The sequence below is a fragment of the Gigantopelta aegis genome, chromosome 6 (genome assembly GCF_016097555.1).
Source record: "Gigantopelta aegis isolate Gae_Host chromosome 6, Gae_host_genome, whole genome shotgun sequence".
In the NCBI taxonomy this organism is placed as follows: domain Eukaryota; kingdom Metazoa; phylum Mollusca; class Gastropoda; order Neomphalida; family Peltospiridae; genus Gigantopelta; species Gigantopelta aegis.
This window is the reverse complement of record NC_054704.1, coordinates 15,317,705-15,344,876: the sequence shown is the minus strand read 5'-3', so window position 1 is coordinate 15,344,876 and position 27,172 is coordinate 15,317,705. Positions and strand designations below refer to the sequence as shown.

General features: G+C 37.2%; 1 protein-coding gene across 1 annotated transcript; it reads left to right on the top strand.

The window, feature by feature from the left end:
- Positions 1-7: 7 nt before the first annotated feature.
- On the top strand, positions 8-26,947 carry LOC121374218 (cystathionine gamma-lyase-like). The gene is made up of 12 exons (XM_041501214.1): positions 8-372; positions 6,871-6,952; positions 7,764-7,859; positions 10,268-10,377; positions 12,512-12,646; positions 16,159-16,216; positions 16,832-16,909; positions 17,468-17,620; positions 21,067-21,188; positions 21,950-22,002; positions 23,130-23,268; positions 24,226-26,947. Exons 1-12 carry the CDS (start codon positions 142-144, stop codon positions 24,232-24,234), a joined length of 1,266 nt encoding a protein of 421 aa, XP_041357148.1. The 5' UTR covers positions 8-141; the 3' UTR covers positions 24,235-26,947.
- Positions 26,948-27,172: the final 225 nt, after the last annotated feature.

The window sequence follows — 27,172 nt, the reverse complement described above, 5'->3', positions numbered from 1 at the left end:
GAGACGTTTTTCAGCATTCTCTATAAAAGGTTTAGTTAGACTACTTATTGTTACTGACTGTTAGTTTAACTGTTTCTAGATATAGAAACGCCTTTTCAATGTTATCACTTATATATAAGTACACTTGATTTATTCTGCTCAATGCGAAGTTATTTATTTGCAAATTCGCAAATTTGCGTGGTCATTCTGAGAAAGGTCAAGGCCATTTGGAAACACAGCATGGCCACCGAAAAGAGCAAGAGTACGTTCCCCCACTTTGCTACCGACGCCATTCACGCAGGACAAGAACCGGAGCAATGGAAGTCTATGGCAGTTGTTCCTCCTATATCTCTCGCTACAACCTTCAAACAATTTGCACCTGCCGAACATGCGGTGAGCCTCACGGACATATTTTATTAACGATATCGTACACGGTTACGTAGCCCGAGTACTCTGACTGTAAGAGAGCTAGACGGACATTTGGACATAAACACGCTCTCATTACAGTCAGAGACCAACCTATGTCTTTTTTTGGCAATTCCTGACTACCAAACGGTAGGCAACGAGTCCCGCTCTAATACCACAGCAATCCTATGTTTGACGTCAAATACCTTTACATCAATCATTTTCGAGTTAAGTGATAAAAAAAAATCCACATATTAATCACTAATACACATACTACAGAAAGAAACCCGACAGCACCCACATTCAGCTACGCTTCGTGACACTCCGTCGCAACAATTACAAAGCTCATCAGTAACCCATCAATTCCCCACCCCCAACAATTTCATAATTTGTGTCATGTTGTTGCTGTTGATTTCAGCATCGTGTTAAATGCTTGTTGTGATTTCTGCTTATAAAATACCCAGGCTAAGAATGCTGACTTCACAGTATAATCCACTTATAAATTAAACAAAATTATACAGTCTTTAAAATCCAGCTAACTTATTAAATGTCACCTCACAGTCTAACATTATCTAAAAAATATAATTATTGTAAACTAATTCAGTGTAGGTTTAACTGCAATTTGTATAAATACTGCATGTTCATTTCCCGCGATTTACTTCTGTGTAATCGTATTGTTTAATGTCCGCAACAATGTCTTTATTACTTTGGTTCAAAGACTTTACAAAGTTAAAATAACAAGTTACAGATCTTCCAGACATTGAATCATCGTCACATTGCTGTCATACACGTCGAATGCATGCCGTTAAAATTAATAACCGTGATTATTAAAATAAGCAAACATCATAAGGCCTATGCTGTATTCTGGATAACACCGTTTCTCCTTTCCGATCACGAGATCGCTATTACGCTAATTGAATATTTGGTATTATTATTATGTTTGAGGTGTCGGATAGATTATGTAACCCGTCTGTTCACATCAGAAGATAGAAAATGGCTTAACCAAAATTTTAGCCACTTGTAAATTTTATGAGCCATTTTTTGTAAAAATAAATTTTAATTAGCCAATGGCTAATTTGGCTACCGACTGTGCGAGCCCTGGATGTTTTCAGTGTGTGTGTGTGTGTTTTGGGAATGGGGTGTTAGGATAGAAATGATTGATTACCAACTTAACTGTACTTTTAAAAAGTGCTTCTCCTATCATTTATTCAGTTAAATGGTACAGTTGATTCTGTCAATGGGCATCTTCTTTGAAGCTTGATTGCCCCGGCACGGCAATCCCGTTACGTGTAAGCGGCTTTCTGACGAATTAGCGGTCCCAGTAGATGTGGTAAAATTACCAAACACCAATTGTGAGCAGACGACTGGTTCATTGTTAGGTATTTAGGAAGTGTTTTACCTGTCATAGTGATTAGGTGTGCTTGATATACTGGTACACAAGTTGTTTGCAAGAGGTAGTCAACTGCCATGCTCATACTTGTGATAAAAAAAATTCTAAAGCACTTAAAATCAAGTCGTAGCGGCAGTTGATTTAAGGCACTTACTTTATGGACCAAGGCGTGTCAGGCCGCTACGCCTAACGGCCCTGGGGAAACCCCTGCTTGTGTGTCTAGCCTGTGGTGAACAAAGTTTAAAGGTGGGTCGAGACATACTTCCTCTGAAAATGTATTTAACAAAGAGAAAAGTTGCTTCAGTGGAGGGGTAGGAGTGTTCCAACCACTAAAATCTTCCCCCTGCACACAAGCTTGTAGTCTAATCGAAAAGAGTAGCCCATTATGTTGTGGCAGCATGTTTATTCGTTATTTGCGGCTAATTATCACTTTGGTTTGTCTGATGTCATATAACTAATTAAAATGTGTTGAAAGTGTTGTTAAATAAAACTTAAAAATAAATTTCTGGTCTCTGGTCAGCGTGCGCATGGATTTTGACCTTCGCACGTCACCCCCCCTCCGCTGGATGACGTTGATTTTTGCGGGGCTTTTCTTGCTGACAATGCTGTGACATAAAACTGCATTTGAAGTAAAAATGCTAGAGCCTGTGAATACGATATGTATCACGAATATGGGTCTCGAATATGAATAAATATTCGCGAATGCCAATAATTACAGTGAATCTACCAATACTGTACTACTGACTTGCTGAATGAAGCAACCCACCAGTGAACAAGTAAAAAATAGCCTTTAAATAGTAGGATGTGTTTGATAAAACTTTGGAATATTAGATGTTGAAAATTAAATAATTAAATGTTCATTACAAAAATAAAATTGTAATAAAAAGAAAATTGATGCAAAAACAAAACAAGCAGGGTTTGAAACTCGCTAAAAATATGGTGGCCCAAAAAATAATAATGCATGTTGACAAATTATGGTAAGTGAACCACGAGCAAGATTTTAATGTGGAATACAAATATTAATAGTGGCTCACATGTTATAGCTCTAAATAAGATAATATTATTTGAGTGAATAACGCCATTATTTTTTTAATATTTAAGTCATCCAAACAGGACATTGGTCACATTTGGTGACCTGGCCACAGGCTGTTTTAGAGCCCTGACAAGCATGTAAACATCATCTGCTGTGCTGAACACCATTCTCCAAAACCAAAATAAAATAAATTTTTGAACACTTCACTATCAATAAAATTATGGAAACGTACATAAATATAGAGGTTTGTGGACAGTGTTGTTTTTCTTTCATATCCTTTTTTTTTCCAAATAAGAATTTGAGAACTGGTAATTTCTCCAAATTGCGCTCATTATCTCTTTAAAAATATAATTCCCTCTGTGTGTGTGTGTGTGTGTGTGTGTGTGTGTGTGTGTGTGTGTGTGTGTGTGTGTGTGTGTGTGTTTTCTTTCTCAAAATTAACCCCTCAATTCCACCCACCAATTTTGTGATTTTCATTTAGTCTATTCAGCCATGTGATAGCTGTGATGTCAGCTTCTTGATGCTGACTACACATTGTATTAGAATCATTCTCTTTACGTCAGTAGCACTTGTTTGCGTATATTATAGATAATTATGAAATCAAAATTAACTGTGTATTTAAAATCAAGCTAACTTTGACAGTTTTGTGATGTCAGTCTTATGAATATAATATTTTATCTTGTGATCATTGCTGATTGCAAACTAACTTTATTCAGTGTATAGGTTTAACCGTGCATTTGACAACATGCACTTGACAATGTGCACAAAATCAACAAATATTGAAATGGGTACATAAAACTGCAATTTAGTCTCCATTGATGTGAACAACTATTGTTTTTTCACAAATTTACATTAAGATTTACTGGCCTGCGAGCATGGTGTTTAATCATAATAGTCAGATTATCACAGAGCTGACATATAACATTTCCAGCTTGGGACACTTGCTATCAGCCCTAAACGAGCATGTGTTTTGAAATTGATAGGCTGCGTGAAAAACAGTTTATTTTCGGCCAGTTTTTATTACTTTGGTTCAAATAAAGTTTGAATAACAAATTGCAGATCTTTCTTTTAATACATGTTGAGGTCATGTTGTTAACTAATAACTGGATGACATTATTTTCTTGTGACTGTTCGCGAAATTGTAAGTTGAATGTTCGGTAGAAATTTAGAATATGCTTAAGGATTATGTAACCACTTGCAAATTTGATTAGTGCATTTTTGTAAAAATTAGCCCATGACTAATTTGGCTAACGTCTAATAAACACATAGTAAAATCTTCAAAGTTATATGGTCAATTTTAAAGGTTGCGTTAGACGGTTAACTAATTATTTCAATGAGCATTGCACATGGTTTTGCTAAAATTAATTTTGGATGTTATTTAGTCTACAGTAATTTCAGCTGTTACTGTTGTTGAAGAATTCTCCTGCTGGTTTGTTGATTACTGAGGTATAACATACCGCAACCTTTTGCGATGAATTATGCATCTCAACTCATTGTGTACTGTCAGACCTTGTTACGACTGTCATTACTACGAAATTTACACCATCCGACCACAAATTGTCTGGAACAAACTCATCAATGTTATTCTGTTCATTACAACAGAATTCACACCTTCCGACATGACAGATCAACTTAGGAACAAACGTGCATCCGACGTCTGAAAACACCTCTTTACGACGTACATAATCACAGATGCCATAGTACGTTGGCAGTACACACACAGCCACTTACCTTCCATGATCTCGTCGCGAGCCGACATGATCACATGATGTTCGAGTTACAGATGTCAGCTAAATCTGTAGACATGTATTGCTTTTGAAAATAAGCCTTTAGTCATTCAATCAAAGGATTAACTTCCAACAAATTGCTCCACTATTTTATGATATGTAAATGAAATTCAAGTAGGTACCAATCGTAGATATCTTTAACCAAGGAATGATTAAAATGACAGTGAATGTGCCTTGATTAATAATTATATATGTAATAATGGTCTGTGATTGGTCCCCGTTGGTGGGCCCATAGGGCTATTTCTCATTCCAGCCAGTGCACCACGACTGGTATATCAGATGCTGTGGTATGTCCTATCCTGTCTGTGGGATGATACATATAAAAGATCCCTTGCTACTAATGGAAAAAGTATACCCAGTAGCCAGTGATTAATAAATCAATGAGCTCTAGTGGTGTTGTTAAACAAAAGACATTTTTTATAACAGCAATTTCGATATTACGACAAAGTGACCCAGGGACGAATGTGGTCGTTGTAACGAGGTCTGACTATATGTCTACCTATAACTACCTACATGTATATATTAACATTGTTGCAATGGCAGAGCACTTATGAAAACAAAGTAATACACCCACCCACCCCCTTGAGCCTAATATTTGACAGATATTGATTATTGATTGGAGGTATTGCTTTTAAACATGGTACTCGGATCTAATTATACATATGGAAATTAATTAAGCAACACCCGTATTTGCTCAGACTGAGCAACTTTAATGAACTGGTGCATGAAATGTGTCAAAGATTTCCATACCATATGAAATTTTCAGTGAACAGAAAGGGATGAGGAGAAACATAGCCAATAATACCATGACATAATGTGGTTTATTTGAAGATGGTACAGATTTGGAAAATGACTTCATTTCATTCAAAAACATTACGAATTTCACTGTTGTTGCACAGACTTAACCGTGCATACATCTGGTTCACGGAAGTGAAGAATAATGTCTGGCAAGTCCAAATATTGACTTTCCATCAGTATCTCGTGTAACCTCCCTGCACACGAACAACTGCTTCAAGACGCCTCCTCATTCCTTGGATCAATCTCTGGATTTGATTTTGAGGAATCCTGTTCCAATCATCATGCAAAGCAGTAGTCAATTCATTGAGAGTCTGGACAGGTGGGTCTCTCTGTCGAACACGACGGCCTAAAATGTCCCACATATGCTCAATGGGATTGAGATCTGGACTCGTGGCTGGCGATGGAATGGTCTCAACAGCATTCTGTTGCAAGAACTGGGTGACAGCACGTGCTTTGTGAAGCCTGGCATTGTCATGCATGAAGATGAGGATGATTATCAAAATGGGGGACAACAGCTCTCAAGGATCTCCTGTTGATACTGAGGCCCATTAAGGTTACCACGAATGGTGATGAGGTCATTGCAACCCAAGGAAATGCATCCCCATACCATGACTGACCCTCCCACAAAGGGAACCATCTCCTGAATATTGTGGGGAACCATGGCTGTGTTCCTTTGTCTCCAGACACGTGTACGACCATCCACCATATGCAATAAGAAACGACTCTCATCAGAAAAGTGAACCCTCCGCCATGATGCAATGTTCCAGTGAACACGTTGATTATACCAGGCAAGTCGTGCTGCTTTGTGAGCTGGAGACAGTTTTATATGCTTGATGGGTCTTCTGGCCCTGTATCCTGCTGTTTTCAGCCGATTCCTGACGGTCCTGTAGGAAATGGCTGGTAACCACTGTTGTTTTAAAGATGTGCTTGAGTGACATGAAATACGCCTAACAAGTCTCAACAATACTCTATCCTCTCTTATTGTTGTCTTACGGGGTCTGCCAGGTCTTGGACGATCTTTAACATCATTGGTAGCCCAGTGTTTGGTCAACAGTCTTGAAATGATGGAAATATTGCGCCCAAGTTAACGTCCAATTTGTCTGAGGGACATTCCTGCATTTCTCATGCCAATAATTTGCCACCTTATAGCCTCTGACAATTTACGACGTGCCATGACAATTATGGTACTGAATATTCAATGCAAATTGACGAGAGAGTGTGACATGTAATCATTACAAACTTGATTTCAACACTGTTGAGGGTATGACATTTCATGCGCATTGTTCGTAATTGCACGTGCATTGAATATCTCTACGAAAGTCATGCTGTTCAGCAAGATGCCACATGTCAATATGTCATTCAAGAAAATGCTCTGTTTTCTTAATTCACAGAATTATAGGTCTATGAATTGGGTGTTGCTTAATTTATTTCCATATGTATATTTTGTTGTTGCTATAACAAATATATATATTTTTTAGGGATTTGAATATTCAAGGAGTGGAAATCCTACACGAGTGTGTCTGGAGAAATGTATAGCAGCGACAGAGGGAGCCAAACATGGTATTTATTACATACCTAGATTCAATCTTACTGTAGTGATAAAGACATTTTCAAACTGTATGATAAATGTATCTTGTATCACACATATATGCGATCAGGACCGGAACTTGTAAATGGGGAATTCCCTTTTTATTTTTTATTTTAGCGCCTTTTTGTTACTGATGTCATGTATGATTTACAAATTACGTCACTTTGTATTTGAAATGTTACACAAGAATTGCTGCAGGGTATGATTCTTAATGTTGGAGGATTGATCATAGATTTAAGAAAGTGTACTTATCATGTTACTGTTTTTGTAAAAAATAGAAGAATGTATGTAATAAATACAGAACTTAACATACATTGTTTTCACTTCCTAATTATTGCACTCGTTTATTTTGCACAAGAGCATGCCACTCGACCATGTGTTATATATTCTTGGGCGAAATCAATATAAAAATTCAACAGTTAAATTAAAACACAGTGTAAAGAATTTTTATATCGATGTTGATCATCACTTACTGTTTGCGTTTACCACAGTTTGACACCCAATAGCCGATGCATTTTTCGTGCTGGGGTGTAAAACTTGGAACAAAAAGAAAAGAGGTGTGATTGTAGGAGCATGCCCTCCTGCGCCCACTCTGGCTACACCAGTTAACCAAGCTGTTTGCAGAAAGGACAATATAACTTGATAGTATATTGTAAGGAAGTGACATATCAGACGTTTATTTTATTGTTTATGTAATCAGGAGGGTTTTATACTTCTGGCAAACGCTAATAGATATTTTACAAATTAAAGTATGTTTTAAAATATATTTTGTCTTCCCAACAGGTATGTGCTTCTCGTCGGGTTTGGCAACAACAATGACTATAACCCACCTGTTGCAGCTTGGCGACCATATTGTCAGCATGGATGATGTATATGGAGGTGCAGTCAAGATTACCCATTCATATTCTTATAGTTTATTAGAGGTGGGATGTAGACCAGTGCTAGAACACTTGCCCGAGGTATGATGAGTTGCAGGATCAATAGCCTTCAGTTGACCCAAGAAATTCTTAACCCATTCCAACCAGTGACTAGTATATGTGGGGGCAGGACGTTGCTCAGTGGTAAAGCATTCACTTGATGTGTGGTCAGTCTAGGATTGATCCCCCTCGGTGGACCAGTTGGACTATTTCTCGTTCCAGCCAGTGCTCCACAACTATGTACTATCCTGTCTGTGGGATGGTGTATATAAAAGATTCCTTACTACTAATCGAAAGAAGAGTAGCCCATGAAGTGGCGACAGTGGGTTTCCTCTCTCAATATCTGTGTGGTCCTTAACCATATGTCTGATGCCATATAACCGTAAATATACTAGCCGTCATTAATAACGCAATTTCCTTTTGTCAAAATAATATACGTTCCGGTTGGACTTAGTTGACGCTATTCGTCAATGTACATGGTACAGTGGTACACATTATTTCAGCAGCATGTAAAGGTCGACTTCCGGCCTGTTCCCAACATAAGGGGAACAACGCTAAAAACGCATTATCCGGTAAATCGCGCACACGCAACCACTTGGCGAAATAACACTTTGCACGTGCATTTCCTGATACCCGGGCACACTCAGAACACGCGGGTGGCAATGAGTATCTCACTCCTACACGATGCCTCGTTTGAACAACGCCGATCGGAATCAAGCCATTGGCTTGTTGAATGCCGGAAACTCGCAATTGCGGGTAGCACAACGGTTCCACGTGCACCCGTCAACCATTAATCGGCTCCTCAACTGATATCAGACGACAGGGACCGTCAATGACCGCCGTCGTTCGGGCACACCATGCGTAACGACCAATAGACAGGACCGGAACATACGGTTGCGGCACCTGCACAATCGGTTTTTGACAGCCGCAAGCACTGCCAGGACTGAAGTGGGAACCAGGGGACGACTCACCAGCGCCCGAACTGTCCGGAGACGTCTTGCCGCAGCACGACTGCATTGCCACCGACCCTACCGTGGCCTTATCCTCCTGCACAGACATCGTCAAGCAAGACTCTTATGGGCCAGGAATGGTGGGCATTTGCAACCCAGGAGATGGTGAGATGTCATCTTCTCGGATGAATCGAGATTTAACGTGAGTGTCACGGACAGACGTCGTTGCATTTACCGCCGTCGTGGAGAACGTGTCGCGCAGGCCTGTGTTCTGGAGAGGGACCGCTACGGGGGCAGCGGAGTCATGGTTTGGGGCGCCATCAATGCTGACTTCCGGTCCGAACTCGTGGTGGTACAGGGAAACCTTAATGCGCAACACTACGTCGACAACATCCTGCGGCCGGTCCTCCTCCCATTGATGAGACGGCATGGCGGAAACAGGCTCGTCTTCCAGCAAGACAACGCTCGGCCGCACACTGCCAGGCGTACACAGGCGTTTCTTCGTGCCCACCATGTCACTGTGTTGGACTGGCCAGCAGTTTCCCCGGACATGAACCCAATAGAGCACATGTGGGACGAGCTGGGACGTCGTGTTCAAAACCAACCGAATCCACCACAGAACTTCGCTGAGCTGCAGCAGGCATTGCAGCATCACTGGGTAGCCATCCCACGACGTGTGGTGAGGCGCCTGTGCATGTCAATGCCTAGGAGGCTGCAGGCGTGCATCGCAGCACATGGAGGTCACACGAAATACTGACACCCATGACGTTGACATCGCCAGAGACGTTATGCGCGATTCACTGTTGGCGGCTGACAGTGCCAGTCAGATGGGCCAGTGGTTGGTCTCACTGGTGGTATCAGTTTCATTTTTGTGGGATCTCGCATAATAAAATAAACCATGATCATTTCCGAGATTGCGTTTTTATTGCCGCCTAGTATAAAATGTGTTGAGTGTCGTTAAATAAAACATTTCCTTCCTGTAGTACATGTGTTTCTGTCTGAGAAAGGGCATATAAAAGATTCTTCGATGCTATTTGATAGGAGTAGCCTATGTGTGTGCAGCAGGAGGTTTTGTGTTTCACTTTCATCAATGCCAAAATAATCATGTGTAAAACACTAAATGTGTTTGGTTGTTATTGAATAATATTCCTTTTGAAAACTTTTATTACCATTATTGTATACAACTTGGGGAAATAAAGAGGTTGTAGTTAATAACTAATGTTAAAATCATATTCTAATTTGATTATATGTATAATAATATATTTAATGTCTTAAATAGCCACTCAACCCACCCATATCCACACATTAAATGCAGTTGAATGAAGCTTTGAGCTAAAATAATCTTTACCTTGATCATTAATGCAAATATTTTTTTAAACCTAATTTTCTTTTTAAGATTAATCATTTGTTTATCTTGTAGGCACAAACCGCCTGTTCAGAAATACTGCACCAAAGATGGGTCTTGAACTGAGTTTTGTTGACTGTACCAATCTTGATGAAGTAAAGAAAGCCATGAAACCAAACACAAAGGTTTGATCTTTTTATTATAATAATTTTGTTAAACTCTTTTTTTTGTGCTAGTATATGCTGTAGAATTCTAGTTATTTGTATTACAAGTTTGGAGCAGAATTTAATCCACATCTTTTAATCTGGTTTGTAGAGGCACTGATTTTCCGCGATCGCGGAATCGCGGAAATACCTATCTGAAACGGAATTCCCGATTTTTTCCCAAAACATTTAACTTTAAATAGCGCATTTGATTAATTAAAATTTATTTTTCGAACTAGAAACTATGGACACTAGTACCTTTGTATGTTACGCCAAATGTATCTAGACGTTTTACCAGTCGTGTTTTCTTCGCTTATTCCTGGCGATTTAATGGGAAAAACCGAACATTGTGAGCTAAAATTATCCGATATTTACTCAAGTGAAAGATATATTATGTTATGTTTGCTTATTAATTTTTAACATTTGCGGCATTGCCATATTTCCGATCTCACAAAGGAATGCAGTAATTGCATATTGTATGCCAGGCTTTGTTCAAAATAAATTATACAAGGGAAGTGGTTTATAGTGTGATCGTTTGTAATTATTTTCCCGATCATATCGTAAAGAAAACCGAAAATGTCCGAAGTCTGTGTCGTGGCATATTCGTGTTTAAATTTACACCAAAAATAAATACAAACTACTGACATGTTTTGCCTCATTGCATATTTATTTATTTTATACCAGCAATTAATTGCGGTGTGTGTGTGTGTGTTAGTGTGTGTGTGTGAGAGAGAGAGAGAGTGAGTGAAACAAAAACAGAATTTGTTTAATACTGAAACGGAAAAAACCGGAATTTGTAACATGAAACGGGAAGAGGGAAAAATCTGAAACGGAAAATCAGTGCCTCTAGGTTTGGTTTCTCTAAAAGGTACAATGTGCAACATTGAATATATGTTTACAATATTTAAACATTTATAGTATATCATGCAATTCAATTTTCTTCCTATGGCACATCATTCTATGATTTCTATAATTTTTATGTTAATTGAGATTGCCTTATGTCAGGGTTGGTGTACCGTATACTGATTTTAAACAGTATTAACCAATTTATCTTTTTGACTTGCAAGATGAGTGGAACGGTGTGGTTACGAACAAGTTTCATATCAAGTCATCCTGGGAGAGTGCCATTCCTCCTATAGGCAGTACGTGAAGGATGAAATAGTTTTGTGTCATGCACACATCAGTCATACATACTTGATCCATTCATTTATCTTGAAGAAGGATCCTCCACCTCAGTGTGAGCACTGTCAGTGTACACTGTTCGCCACATTTTGGTGGAGTGCAATCATCTCGGAAAGAAAGAAAGTAATGTTTTATTTAACGACGCACTGAACACATTGTATTTACGGTTATATGGCATCAGACATATGGTTACGGACCACACAGATTTTGAGAGGAAACCCGCTGTCGCCACTTCATGGGCTACTCTTTCCGATTAGCAGCAAGGGATCTTTTATTTGCACTTCCCACAGGCAGGATAGCACAAACCATGGCCTTTGTTGAACCAGTTATGGATCACTGGTCGGTGCAAGTGGTTTACACCTAACCATTGAGCCTTGCGGAGCACTCACTCAGGGTTTGGAGTTGGTATCTGGATTAAAAATCCCATGCCTCGACTGGGATCTGAACCCAGTACCTACCAGCCTGTTGACTGATGACCTAACCACGACGCCACTGAGGCCGGTCACAATAATCTCAGAGAAACTAGAAAAGATATATTTGAACGAAGAAATGTGATGGAATCATTTCGATTCCATCCAGAACTTTTATTGCAATTTCTTCATGATACTGAATTTTATTGTAAATTGTAATATTACCTATCAGTGATATTTGTGTTTTTTGCACAGTTCTTAACACTGCATTCTGATTCAACTCATGAATTTTTATATTGATGTTGATCATCACATTCTTTTTGCATTTACCATAGTATGACACACAGTAGCTGATGTATTTTTTGTGCTTGGGTGTCGTTAAGCATCTATTCTATTCCGTTCGTTGAGATAGAACAAACTTGTGTTTCTGTGACTTGACCAATGAAATGACATTATTTTGTAATAAATGTAACAGAAATTTAATTATATTATCTTGTGAGGCTGAATTAGTTTTTTTGTGACAGATGGTGTGGATTGAAACGCCTACGAACCCGACCATGAAGCTTGTCGACATTGAGGCGGTGTGCAAAATAGCCCGGGCTGCTTCCAAAGATGTCTTCATTGTAGTGGACAACACTTTTATGTCATCGTACTTCCAGGTAACGCAATTTATTTACAGGGCTTCTAGAATTTTTATAAAATCCACTAGCCATGAGATCAGTAATATTAAAAATTTACTATCCATGATAAAAAATTCACTAGCCTTACTTTACTTTAAGTTAATACAATAGAGGTATTTTGCATTCCTATTGCGCATGTGTGCGAAGAGTAATGTCACTTGACAAAATAGACTGAAACTAGTCTATTTACAAATTGGGGGGGTGTGACAGACAGGTTGTTATGGGCGACTTGAGTAGCTTCGTAGGAGACTTTTAAACTTTGGCAACTAACATGTACATATTTTGAATTAGATGGTATAATGGCCGTAGAAAACGGTCCGCTGAAATTTACAGCGGAATGGCTCAAATTAAAAAGCAGTGCAACAATTTGGACAAAGTCTCTGCGACTCGTACCCGAGGGTTTTGATAACGCCAGTCGTTAAACATTCATTCATTCATTCATTCATTCATTCATGATAACGCCAGATTAAAAGACTATCTCGTCAAAAGTATAAACAAAACATTGGACAGATTACATAGGTTATGGCATCGAGAGAGAGAGAGTGACTGAGTGAGTGTGTGTGTGTGTGTGTGTATATACAGTCAAACCTGTCTTAAGCGGCCACACAAGGGAGTAGATAAACGTGGCTGCTTACGACTTGTGTGGCCGCTTAAGACAGGTGGCCGCTGAGTACAGGTTGCCACATATATAGTCTTTAAAACATTTGTGCTTGTTTTACCGTCTGTACTGGTAATTAACGGATGTGTGCTTCATAGTTGACTATAAATCAACTTTTGACATGTTGTCTCCTTTAGAAATAATGCAAATAGAATGTATTAAATTAAACCGTTCTCCACAAATTTGTTTTCTTTTTCCATTTAATTATTTAATTCCAACTTCATGCGATGTATTGTCAGAGTAAGTGAATCTACAAATGTCAAGCGTAGCCTGCCCAGAGGCAATTAGATGCATGTCAGATTCATACTTCCTTAATTGATACACAGTGGAGATGTCGGGACTGAATGGGTACTAGTATTCCTGAAGGTGTGAAGATCGGTTATTTGCTGCACCTTATCGCTGTTGTTAAAATATCCCTTTTATATAAGAGTAAAACTTTACTGTGGCCGCTTAATGCAGGTATTTTAGCGATTTGGGATCTGATTTAGGTGGCCGCTGGCCACGTTAGGCAGGTGACCGCTTATTACAGGTGCATTTACATTATAAATTGTTTGGGAAGAAAAAAGTGGTCGCTTAAGGCAGGTGACCGCTGAGTATAGGTGGCCGCTGTATATATATATATATATATATATATATATATATATATATACATACAGTGTACCCTCGATTTATTGCCCCCCGATTTAACACCAACCTCGCATACCGCCAACTTTCTTTAAAATACCGTTTTCATTCATGTTTATTTCCCTCGATATAACGCCACCCTCAGTATCCGCCAACGACGTTTTTGAACCAAACGCCATTTAGCTATTATAATTCCCTCGATTTTGCCGCCAATGTTGATTATAGTGACATAATTACTAGCGATCTGTTGATTGGGGAAATCCTGACACTGTTGTACACTGGCAGTACACACTGAATCTGTTTGTGTTTATTGTGTAGCAATTAACGGATGCAAGTGCTAGAATTGTTTAGGCAGGCGCGGTGTTTGTGTCCAATCAACACTCGGTATAGAAAGAACAGCCACTATAGTGATCACGTGACAGAGGGGTGCATTAGATTCATTATTTCAATCGCGGATTGTTACATCAGGTCTTTGAAGTGCTGGCAGCAACGACTGAAGTTTAATTAATAAACAAACTTTAGGTAAGTTTTATTATGCTCAAGCATATTTCGACCATGGCCTCATGTTAAGTTGCTATTTAGCTTTGGCATAAATATGACGACACCGGTAACGCATTTTATTACAGCAGAATGAATTTAAAGCGAAAATGTATCGTATTAGACGCGTTCAGCAATGCCCGTGCTCAAAATGTCCCTATTACAGATGAAATCCTGAGAATTAAAGCCAGGTCCTTTGGTGATGAACTAAACATTTCCGACTTTGCGTATTATAAAAAAAATAAGTTTGGTAGTAAACCCAAGGCGACCGGCCTCGGTGGCGTCGTGGCAGGCCATCGGTCTACAGGCTGGTAGGTACTGGGTTCGGATCCCAGTCGAGGCATGGGATTTTTAATCCAGATACCGACTCCAAACCCTGAGTGAGTGCTCCGCAAGGCTCAATGGGTAGGTGTAAACCACTTGCACCGACCAGTGATCCATAACTGGTTCAACAAAGGCCATGGTTTGTGCTATCCTGCCTGTGGGAAGCGCAAATAAAAGATCCCTTGCTGCCTGTCGTAAAGAAGAGTAGCCTATGTGGCGACAGCGGGTTTCCTCTAAAAACAGTGTCAGAATGACCATATGTTTGACGTCCAATAGCCGATGATAAGATTAAAAATCAATGTGCTCTAGTGGCGTCGTTAAATAAAACAAACTTTACTTTTAAACCCAAGGCACCCTCACTATACCGCCAACTCGATATAACGCCAAAATTATCTTGGAACATTGGTTGGCGTTAAATCAAGGTTATACTGTATATCAGAAGGTGTTTTGTTGCATTTTTCTTAGTGTCTATCTAATTGGGAAAAGTTAAAAAAAAGAAAGAGATTTTATGCTGTTACATGTATATCCATAAAGTGGGAATTTAAAAAAGGGGGTTTGAAGGGGTTGGGGGTTGAAGGTAGATGCCGTTCTGTTTACCCATACACACGTTTTTATACAGTGTCAACATGAATGCATTGAGTATTATACAAAATATATTTATTTTCTTTACTGTTAATGTGTTTTCCACCATATCTAAGTATATAAAATACTAGACGGACCTGTGTGGGAACGTCCTGTACAGAGCCGTCATCACTCTATATATATTTATATATCATTATTATTATTATTATTATTTAAGGAGTGTCTGTTATTTCTTTTACGTTCATGGAAGGATAACGAATTAGCCCAACATTGAATATTACTAGCCATGGGAGTGTGTCTACCATAATCTAGAAGCCCTGGTTTACAATACTTTTTCATTTGTTGACTCTACGTGAGATTATTGTGTATTATGGACCCAAGACATTGATATTGACTGAGGTCAACCTTCTGGATTGACTATTAACCTATAATGGGTATATAAACAGTGTCAAAATAGCAGTATTATTATTCCATGTGACACTAAATTACAATTCAAACAATATTACTGTTGAGTCCATTCAACAAATGCATATAGTAAAATAAGCATTATTATATCTCCCATACTCACCTTCACTCACCTATCATTCTCCACACTATTAGCCCATTTGAGTCACTTTCTTGATTCTGTTGGATACTTAAATAGTAAAACATGATTTTAATGTAATTATTTTATACTATTTAGCTTTCAGAGACATAATGCTTACCCCAGTATTCTAAAACTATCCATATATGTCATTCTGATGTGTGTGTTTTTTTATTCTTGTAGCGCCCATTAGATTTTGGTGCTGATATCTCTATGCATTCCTTAACTAAGTACATGAATGGTAAGACATTTATTAATTATTACACTGCTATATTGTTTCAAAATGTGTAAATATCAATAACTTTTCAGTAACCAAACTAGAGCAATGGATGTCATTATATTTTACCAGTATAAACAGAAATTGCAGGAAAACAATTTTTGTATAACCTGTAATAGCAGATGTAGCCAAAGGATGTAAGATAATTATTTTGTGACAGTAAAAAAATGAATGTGGATGGTCTATGTGAACTTATGATTGTTGCTTTAATGGCTGGAAAGTTCACAAAATGTTTTGTGTTTTTTTATTTCTTTTAAACTGACATGCATATTGATGTTACACCAGCCTAGGTGGTGTAACGGTTAAGCCATTGGACTTAGGCTGGAAGGTATTAGGCTAGGTACCGACTCCTACCCAGTACCGACTCCTACCCAGAACAAGTTTAATGATTCAGATGGGAGGTGTAAGGCCACTACACCGACTTCTCTTGTCACTAATAACTAGTAACCCATGTCCTGGACAGACCGCCCAAATAGCTGAGGTGTGTACCCAGGTCATTGTGCTTCAACCCTAATTGGATATATGCACACAAATAACGAATGAACAAATTAGATTACACGTTGTTTGTTTTGGTTTCAGGACATTCTGATGTTGTGATGGGAGCTGCAGCACTCAACAGAGACGATCTTCATGAGAAACTTCGATTCCTGCAAAATGGTGTGTAGACTTGTTATAGCACATATTCAACAGGTGTGTAGACTTGTAGCAAATATTCAACATGTGTGTAGACTTGTTATAGCACATATTCAACAGGTGTGTAGACTTGTTATAGCACATATTCAACAGGTGTGTAGACTTGTAGCAAATATTCAACATGTATGTAGACTTGTAGCAAATATTCAACATGTATGTAGACTTGTTATAGCACATATTCAACAGGTGTGTAGACTTGTTATAGCACATATTCAACAGGTGTGTAGACTTGTAGCACATATTCGGCGGGTGTGTAGACTTGTTATAGGTGTGTAGGAGTATTCAGTAGTCAAAACATATACCTTTTAAAATTCTAGATTAATCCCAAAATTGCATCACCCTGTATGATCAATTCTAGATTATAGCTTGACATATGCAATTGTTGGAGTTTTTTTTATCTTCCATGGAATACTTAGTTATAAATTACATGTGTTTTAATATATATTTTCTGATGATTTAATTTATTATATAAATGTAATTATTATCAATATATTTTATATATCTAAAACTGTTATGTTTTAGCAATTGGCCCAGTTCCTTCTGCCTTTGACTGTTACTTAGTGAATCGAGGTTTGAAGACATTGCACGTCCGAATGCGAGAACATGAAAAAAATGGTATGGCTGTGGCCAAGTTCCTGGAATCCAGTTCAAGAGTTGAGAGAGTTATATATCCAGGTAAAAGAATTCACATTTATAACCAACTGTGTTCATTATTACAACAAGAAGAAAATTTGCAATGAAAGAGTATTCTGTATCAGTTAATAAATTCTTCGATTCAGCATCATAGCAGAAAAGGATAAAGATATGGGCTAAATTTACAAAGCCTGTTTTTGACTTGCACACGTGTAACTACATGAGTTTAAAAAAAGAAAAAACCCGGCTTCATAAATTCTGTCATGTTGTTAGTCACAGTTATTAATAGTAGAGGTTTTTAGTCTGGGTCCCACACAGAAAAAAACTGCATATTTTGAAGATTTTATGAAACTTTCAGGGATTGAAGGTAACATATGTGGCTTCAATCTCAGAAGGGGTGCCCACTCATCTGGGCACTATTTTCAAGATGGCCGCCATTTTTCAAAATGGCCACCGTTTTTTGGTGCGAACACTAAAAATTATAGAAATAACCGATTTCAATGATCTTATTGTCAATTCATATGTTTTTCACAACTCTAAAACTGAATATTTGGTTTGTAATTTTGAAAATCCAACATGGCCACCATTATTTTTGAAAATTTTTATAATTAACCAATTTTCACAATCTTGGTGTTAATTTATATGTTTTTGACCATAGTAAGACAGATTATGAGATTTAAAATTTGGAAAATAGAATATTGTGATCAGTAACGGCCACTTTCCAAGGTGTGGCCACTGTATTCCATGAATGTGAAATTGGGCTTAGTTGTCGGAGGTAATCTCTGGTGTCAACTTACATATTTACTCCAAACATTCACCTTGGCAGTGGCAAAGAAGAGTGCATTTGAGTTGAGCTTTTCTGCAGGAGCAAATCCTCGAACATCCCTTCGTGCATCTGCACTTGACTAACTCTTGACAAGATTTGCATAGTTCATCTAAAGTGGACCACTTAGGTTCCCAGTGACTATCAGTTTTCTGCCATCCCCATTCCTCAGGACATGGGTATGTTGGTTCAGCTTCGTGCGACTGCCCCCAAACATGGCGACTTTGAAATGCTGCACGTAGGGTATGCTGTTGTAATGCTTCCTTTGTTGGAGACAGACTTTCGAGTCGTTGTTCCCAATGGTGAACTGTTCATTTTGGAGCATGTTGACCTCTGTTTGTTCAGTGTTAGATGAGTACATCAAGCATGTGAAGCGCTCTAAGTTCCTAAATACATCATCAGGTAACGAACGTAACACAGTAGATATACTGGTGAATGCCGACGTAACTGCTGGGAAAGCCTTCCACATTTGCCAGGCTGTTTTCTTCCCTCTGCCAACAAAGGCAGACACAGTGTCACACCCACTATACGCGTGGAAGTCAGGAAGAGCTGAGCACATTTTCGGTACCAATTTCACCAGCAATTCTATGTACAGGAATATTTCTATAGTTCTTACCTGTTCCGAATAATAACCACAGTTCTCGTAGTCCTATAGCATATAACTTGTTGAAGCTATCAAAAGCAAGCACTAACACATCCGTATCTACTGTCCGAATGCCTATCTTGGTTATTCCGTTTGTTACCATATCTGTTAGATGTACGAATATCCTGGTATCTGCCTCTTCATGCTTTACGGTGGGTGGAAGGGTTGATGCAGATGCTGACTGGTGTACACTGTTGTGGACATTGGATACAACTGCCATCGTACTACCCATCTTTTCAACGGTCAAGGATGCAAGTAAGTCAAATAACTTGTTGTCTGAATTTCTGAGGAAATCCTTCCAACTTCTGGGCAGTGCACCTGATAACCGAACAAACCATCTTCACCCCTGTACCCCATTTCTGTCATGTCTGCTCTTTCAAGCTATCTTTTACGTATGTATCCCAAACAACATCAAGACGGGTAGCATTAACTGTTGTGACTTGTTTGGTGAGATGAGGAGCAAACGTGTTCGATTAGTACTGGTCAAATGTTTTCAGTTCTTTTCCGTGTTGCAAGATGTTAACAAGTGCAGCTCCATTACTGATCAAACCATCACATGTGACACGGTTGCTTGCTTTGTTGTCAGCATTGTCTGGCACAGTTTCCAACAGTCCGAGCAGGTCAGCTTTCTGCCCGAGATAGAGATCACCATCTGCAGACAAGGCAGGAGGAAATGGTTGATTTTCAGAATGTATCTAGATCTAGCTGACGGTTCTGGCTGATGATGAACAATTTGGAGAACAACTCTACATCCAATTTAAGGATATGGACATGTCCATCGGCCTTTGTGCGACGCTTCTTCTTACTCGCAAATGGTTGTAGATTTGTCCGAGTAATTGCTGCATCCAGTGGCTCTGATCTCCAAACAAATCTTTCTTCTCGAAACTTGTTGTAACATTCCAGTCCAGTTGATTCTGCTCCGTTCATCTTTTCCACGATGTCAGCTTGAACGACGACCTTTGAGTCTAAGACGAATAGCTCTGAACTGTCATCACTGAATGGATTACCAAACTCGTTGAATGAATCCCACACAGATTGAACTTTCTTCAAGAACTTCGTTTGAAAGGATCAATACTGCTTATGGTGTTTAGGATTTACAGGAGCAGAGTTCTTGTTGAGATCTAACCTCGAATTTGTTGATAAGTTCACTCAGTAATGGACCAACTATATTCCATCTACGTAAGGCATCATTGTCTTCAGTAAGTCCGATAGCACCTCCATCACCTTTGACAACAGCGTTGTTTTGCTCATGGGCTTGATCAATTCCAATCGCCGAAAATGGCCTATGAGTTTTACAGATAGCAAAGTTTGACACCAGAATCATTCATTCTCAATAGTTATTCAAGTTCCCAAAAAATTACAGCCATCTTGGAAAGTGGCCGTTACTGATCACAATATTCAATTTTCCAAATTTTAAACCTCATAATCTGTCTTACTATGGTCAAAAACATATAAATCGACACCAAGATTGTGAAAATTGGTTAATTATTTTTTAAAAAAAATTAAATAATGGTGGCCATCTTGGAAAATGGCCACTATGGGTCGCCATGTTGGATTTTCTAAATTACAAACAAAATATTCAGTTTTAGAGTTGTCAAAAACATATGAATGGACACTAAGATCATTGAAACCAGTTATTTCTATCATTTTTAGTGTTTGCACCTCGAAAAACAGTGGCCATTTTGCAAATTGGCAGCCATCTTGAAAATAGTGCCCGGATCATATGCAGTTTTCTTATGAAAATTGGTATCTGGGAGCCGGACTATTTCTTTTCTGAACATTTGTGCAAAAACTGACAATTTGTGCAGAATTTTACAGAATGATGATATAAAATTACTCTCCACCATTATCCCTGGCTCTTTTCTTCTTTTATTTTGGTTTGTTTGTTTGTTTTTGAATTATGTATATAGAAACCAACGGAGACCTATTTATTTACATAATCACGAACAACAGCCAGGACTTGAGTGAAGGACACAGTTTATGTTTTAATGAAAGTAAAATGTGTCGTGTTTGGTTTTGTAGGGCTGCCATCTCACCCGCAGTACGAGCTAGCCAAGCGACAGATGAAGGGATTCAGTGGTATGGTTACCTTCTTAATCAAAGGTGGGCTGGAACAGGCAAAGACATTCCTGGGAACGGTTAAGGTTGGTAGATGCTACATTGTTGCAATACTATGTGGGTTTTGTTTTTGGGTTTTTTAATCATACCATGTAGCATAGCATGTTTTTACCTCTACAGTTTGTATATCAACAAATACTATTCAAGATTTTATTATCTGATTTGGCATTAATCCTCAAACCTACCCTCAATTTTGATGTCAGATTTTCCACTTAATGTTTTTTAGTTTACCATTTATATTTTGACAAAATTACACATACACATAGAGAAACCCCTCTAAACTGAGAACCTATGAGACCAAGTACAAAGTCAGGTTTGGCAGGTATCCAGTTTTGAGAGGTTCTGTCCTACACTACTGTTTAAAAAGGATAATGAAAAACATCCAGTTTACAGAGGATCTACTTTTGAGGGGTTTTATGGTATATTCATTTCATGGCTAATGACAGTCAAAGTAAAAAATGCTGTAGAGACATATTTAATTGCATATAATGTCACCAACCTTTTATATGATTGAATTATTTAGAAATACACAATACTCTATTGATAGGAAATTGCAAGAGGTGTTTGATATCAACCTCCAAATTACTAAGGAATTGTCTGGCATCCTGAGTAGATAGCATGCGGTTTACAGTTTGTGAATTACCAAGATTTTAATGCATAGTAAACTGTCACTCAATGTGACTTTGAGATCATGTCAGTTTACACATCATTCAAAATCCTAATTACACATAGGTTGTTTTGGACAAAGCCCATTGTGTATGTTGATGATTGCATATTTTATTTTCAGATTTTCACATTGGCTGAAAGTCTGGGTGGATTTGAAAGTCTGTGTGAACATCCGTAAGTTAAATACTTCAAATTCTTAGCACTGTGGTTGGCTAATAAAAAAACAATTAAATGATGGTCCATCCTGCTTAACTAGCACCTCTCTTGGGCAGCTATCGGTCTTAATGTTTTTGATGGCCATACTGTCCTTGCAAACCATCATACAGTAGTTTTTGACCTTCAAAACGTGACAATATTAACTTGATCGTTTGATACTAAATAGCTAATGTTCTTGATTATGCTGTGGAATGAAATAAACATTATTTGTGAAAATGAAAAAACCTCTTGTTTCTAATTAAAATGAATATATACTCGTCACAAAAATTTAAGCAACAACCAAGTAACATTAAATGGACAGACCATAGTTTTTAAACACTATGGTATATTTTTCACTATTAGAGCCGTTTATGATCACCGAAATCAAACATTACTTATATTTTATTGTTTAGAGTATCAATTTCTGTACAAGCTGAGTGTTTCTGGTCATCCTGGTGTTTCTAATACCACAAAATGCATTTTTCATATTTTTAAAAATTCACGTGTGAGAAGTAATGATTATGGAGTCACGTTTTAGTCTATTTTTAAGGGTATTTCAATGTCACTGACTCTTGTTTCACTCTGTTGTATCTAAATTTGTTGCAGGTTTGTAAATTAACCAAACGTAGTGCCCATTTTTATGGGTTGAAACTAGGGTCTAGGTGACGAATATGCTACAGTGTTTGAAAACTAATGTCTGTCCCTTTAATGTTTTGCTGATCAGATTGTGCATGCATTTATCTGGGCAGTGTTGAGTGTGTTGTTAAATAAAACATTTACTTCATTCATTCATTCATTCATTCTTTTTGTGGACCTTTTATTCAAGACTAGGTAACTCTTAACACAAACCATAGCACTGCTAATTCCATTTGTTGGATATTTTGACCGTTTGGTCATGGTTTAATAACACGTCAAATTATTTTAACAATGTTCTCAAATGCTATTCATTTTCATAGTTAACTGGCTATTGCTCAACTGTTTTGTGATGAGTTACCTTTATAATTATGATTTCATTGGTTTGCAGACCCATGCCTCGGTGCCTGCTGACCAGCGTGTGGTTCTGGCTTAACTGTTTGTGATGAGTACATTTATAATTATGATTTCAGTGGTTTGCAGACCCATGCCTCAGTGCCTGCCGACCAGCGTGTGGTTCTGGGTATCTCAGACAATCTGATCCGGCTCTCGGTTGGTATAGAAGATCTAGACGATATCATTGAAGACATCGATAAGGCTTTAAAAGCTGCTGTAAGTTATTTATGCAAAAAGATGTACAATGACACCCCTCAAAACCAATCATGATGCCAATTAAAAAGTTCTATTTTAACAGGTATCCCGTTTTGAGGTTCTGTTCTGTACTGATATTTAGAAGGGGACAGTGAACTATTTTGAGGGCATTCTAGTTTATAGTGGGTCTGGTTGTGAGGGGTTTCACTGAATAAATTCTGATATGTATGTAACACAGGGGTGGATTTATGGCAGTGATATAGATGTCCTCCTGTCCTCGTACAGATGATGGGTTTCTTCCTCATCCCCCTCCCCCCCCCCCCCCCCCAGAAATCGGACACTTTTAAATTTTGAAATTAGAGTTTTACTCTTGGTGTAATTATATTTACTGCAGGTTATCCTTATGGTGTTAATATAGCAGGACAAAATCATATATTATGAAGATTTTAAAAAACCTCTCAAATTTAGGAAAAGATATGTTAAATATTAAATATTGAATTTTATAATATATAGGTTGGAAAATGTTTATACCGACGGCTCCATTATTAGGGGGACTGTCCAGAGTTTTTAGCCGTTGTAAGATGATTCAGACCAAAAGCCTTTCTGACGACTGAAATGACATATTTATACCTTTTTCTTATTTAGGGTACCAGTGTCTGTTAATCCAATCTGTTTGCAGTCATGTGCTAATGTTTGTATCAATAATGATTTTTTGTACTTCGAAATATATATTGTTTCATACATAAGAAATTATTGGGAGATAAAATCTGGTTTAGGCTACGACAAACATTAGGACGACAACAAACACCTTGTTTTTACAGACACTGATATCATAAACAAGAAAATATCTTTAATATGTCATCAAAAAAGATCTTTTGGTTGTAAACATGTTAAAATGGAGCAAATAACTAAAAGTAATAAATTTATAGAAATAGTTGTTTACTTTATAACTATTAATTTGGTCCTTTTCTTTTTCAGATTCCATAAATAACGGTGATTCTGACTATTGACTGCTACCGTAATACTTTTATTGAGGGACATCTTTATATTATTTAGATTTTATACAAGACAATCAACATATAATCTGAATATATTGCATTTTGAAATGTGGTGGTTACAAGTGTTTTACTTGGCTTAAAAGTGTTTTCATCTTAATATCTGTTAAAATCATCTATATTTTGAGACAGTGACCAAAATTTAAAACAAGTCTGTATGTTCATTTTGCAATACAACATGTTACTACTGTTATTATGTAGTACTTACACTCATAATTAAAAAATATTCCATTTGAAATATATTGTACGAAAATATATGTTTTGTTTTAGATAAAATGAAATTAGTGCTTAATATGCTTGTGCTAAAATTTTTAGTTTATGATTTTTATTTTGGATATCTTTCTAACTTATGCCGCAGATGAGGTGTGTTGACTTTAGCAAATCCGGTGGTTTGTGGCAATTAAATATCATCAAGTAGTTTAAAGGCATATATGGTGTTAGAGTAATTTTGTAATGTGTTAATTAAAATGAAAAAAACACAATGAGACTGTATCTTTGAAAGATGTGTTACTTACTTCAGAAGTTGTAGTAATGTCTTTATTACTGATTTTATGTAATTTCTTTGACAGTTATAAAGTTATTTAATTCCCATTGAGGTTGGCTGTTAAGGGATCAGTACTTTTCAAAATTTTAACACCACTGTTTGCTGCAGATTTTTTAAAACAATATTGCTTAATGTTTACTTTTTTTTTTTTTTTGGTGTTTTGTTTTAAATGTGGTATTGTTTTTTAAATTGTTTTTGGGGGTAGTATTCATATTTTATTTGCTTACATCATTTCAATTTCAATTTTGTTTCTCCACAATTTAATATACTTAATATTCTCTATATTTACGGCATAATATTTTCATATTACAATATTTCTATATGTGATTTTACCAATGAACACTGACTGCCTGCTTGTTTGGTTTTGATATTGTTAATATTGTATTGTGCTTTTCAAATCACTAGACCTTATTGTTCACCAGAAATCCATGAATCTGTATATTTCTTAATTGAAAGGTTTGGCTCTGTCTAAAATATAGGAAATTGGCGGTGTAACAAATGTGACAGAAAAATCAACCTCCATTGATGGGATTCGAAACACAGACTCTCAGTTCGAGAGTCCAGCGCTCTACCAACTGAGCTAATAGGGAAATTCACACTAGCTACTGCCAGTAGGAGCACTTTATACCAATAATACTACATTTCTATGAACTGAATTGATCAAGCATTGTTTTCTTTAACCATTTAACAAATTTATTTGGAACATGGTTGAGTGAAATCTGCACTTTTTAACTATTGGCAAAATTTTGCAGCTAAATGGATTAAGTACTAGCACTAACTTCAAGAACATCTAATTCATTTCCTTAAATATCCATTATCATTGTGTGCAGAGCATATGTGCATAAGACTGTGATGTCATGCATTTCAACTTGTGTGAGATCATGTGTAGAGAACATTAATTTTGTTCTCTTAATAAGTGGCATTATTTGGTTGCAATATTTTTTGGAAGTGTGGATGATGACATGGTAACAAAGCAAAACTTGTTAAGACATTTTGGCGAGAAGCCACCAGTTATGCCGTTTGACAGAACACTGTACATAGTTGTGAGATATTGCCTATAGATTGTGCATATTTTTAAGAAGTGTTTCAAACAATTTCAAAGCCTCTTTGTAACAGTGAACATTCTTGTTAATTCTGTGGAACGTATGTATTTGTATTCAGATTTATTTACATAGGTTTTCAAAGACAGCTGAAATTGATACCAAGTTGTTATTTGTGTATATTTTGATAAATGTTTTCTTATAACCGAACATATATTCATTATATGTATACCAATACTTGTGATTTTATGGGTTGATTATACAGTAGATTTATTCATATCCAGTTAAATGATCTCTTCAGTCCGGTGACTGGTTACTACATCAGATAGATGCTTGAGTATGGTTTACAGATGGGGTGGTTTTATTTGTGGTTTTATTATTATACAAAAAAAAAAAAATTGGTGGGGGGTCACTAACGGGAAATATATGCAGTCCTCTCAGGTTTTTTTTTGAGGTGTCCCAAAAAAACCTATTAGTATTCATCCCTTGTATGCATACCTTTATAATCCTTTTGATGAATGATATTATTCTCTTGATTCTGTTGTAAAAGCAATTTTGTTTAGAATTAGTTTTTTATGTTATTTTCAGTAATCTATTTTTAATAGTTATGGTAATTCATATACATTGTACTTGATGTTTTATGGTATTTATTTTCAAAAATATTTGAAACTGGATTTTTTCTTCTGCTTTCTTCATTTTCTTTATTAATATGGACTTTTGAATAATGCAGTGCCAACAGCATTGATGGCTGTGGTTGTGATCATTACACATAATTCTGGGGCGTAGCCAGAGAGGAAAAAAACACCGAGGCAAACCCATACCTGTAAAATAAATATCAGTGTCATGGGAAAATTTAAATGAATCTGGGGAAATTCTAGACATGGCAAGTGCCTGGTCTGCCTCATGCTGGCTACGCATGTCATTGCATAATATTTTTACACTGCCAGTTTTCCCTGTGTCTGGTTTAGTATAACTTTACTATGTTACATTGGTGTTGGAGTGAATGTAGAAATCATCTTATTTATCATAATGGTTATGGTAATAAAATATTATTTTCAAAATGTTTTTATTGTTACTTTTAAAAGTATTTCAAGGTAGATTTACATACCAAACATCATGATGATTTGATAAGATATATTTGTAGAAAAAAAAAAGATTTACAAAATCCATAGTATGATTCAGATTGTGATGTGCAGAGCATTTGTGAACAAAATATACTCTGTCAAAAAAGAAACGCATAGGCGAAATATTCATGGAATTATCTCTTTAATACAAAGTGGCATAAT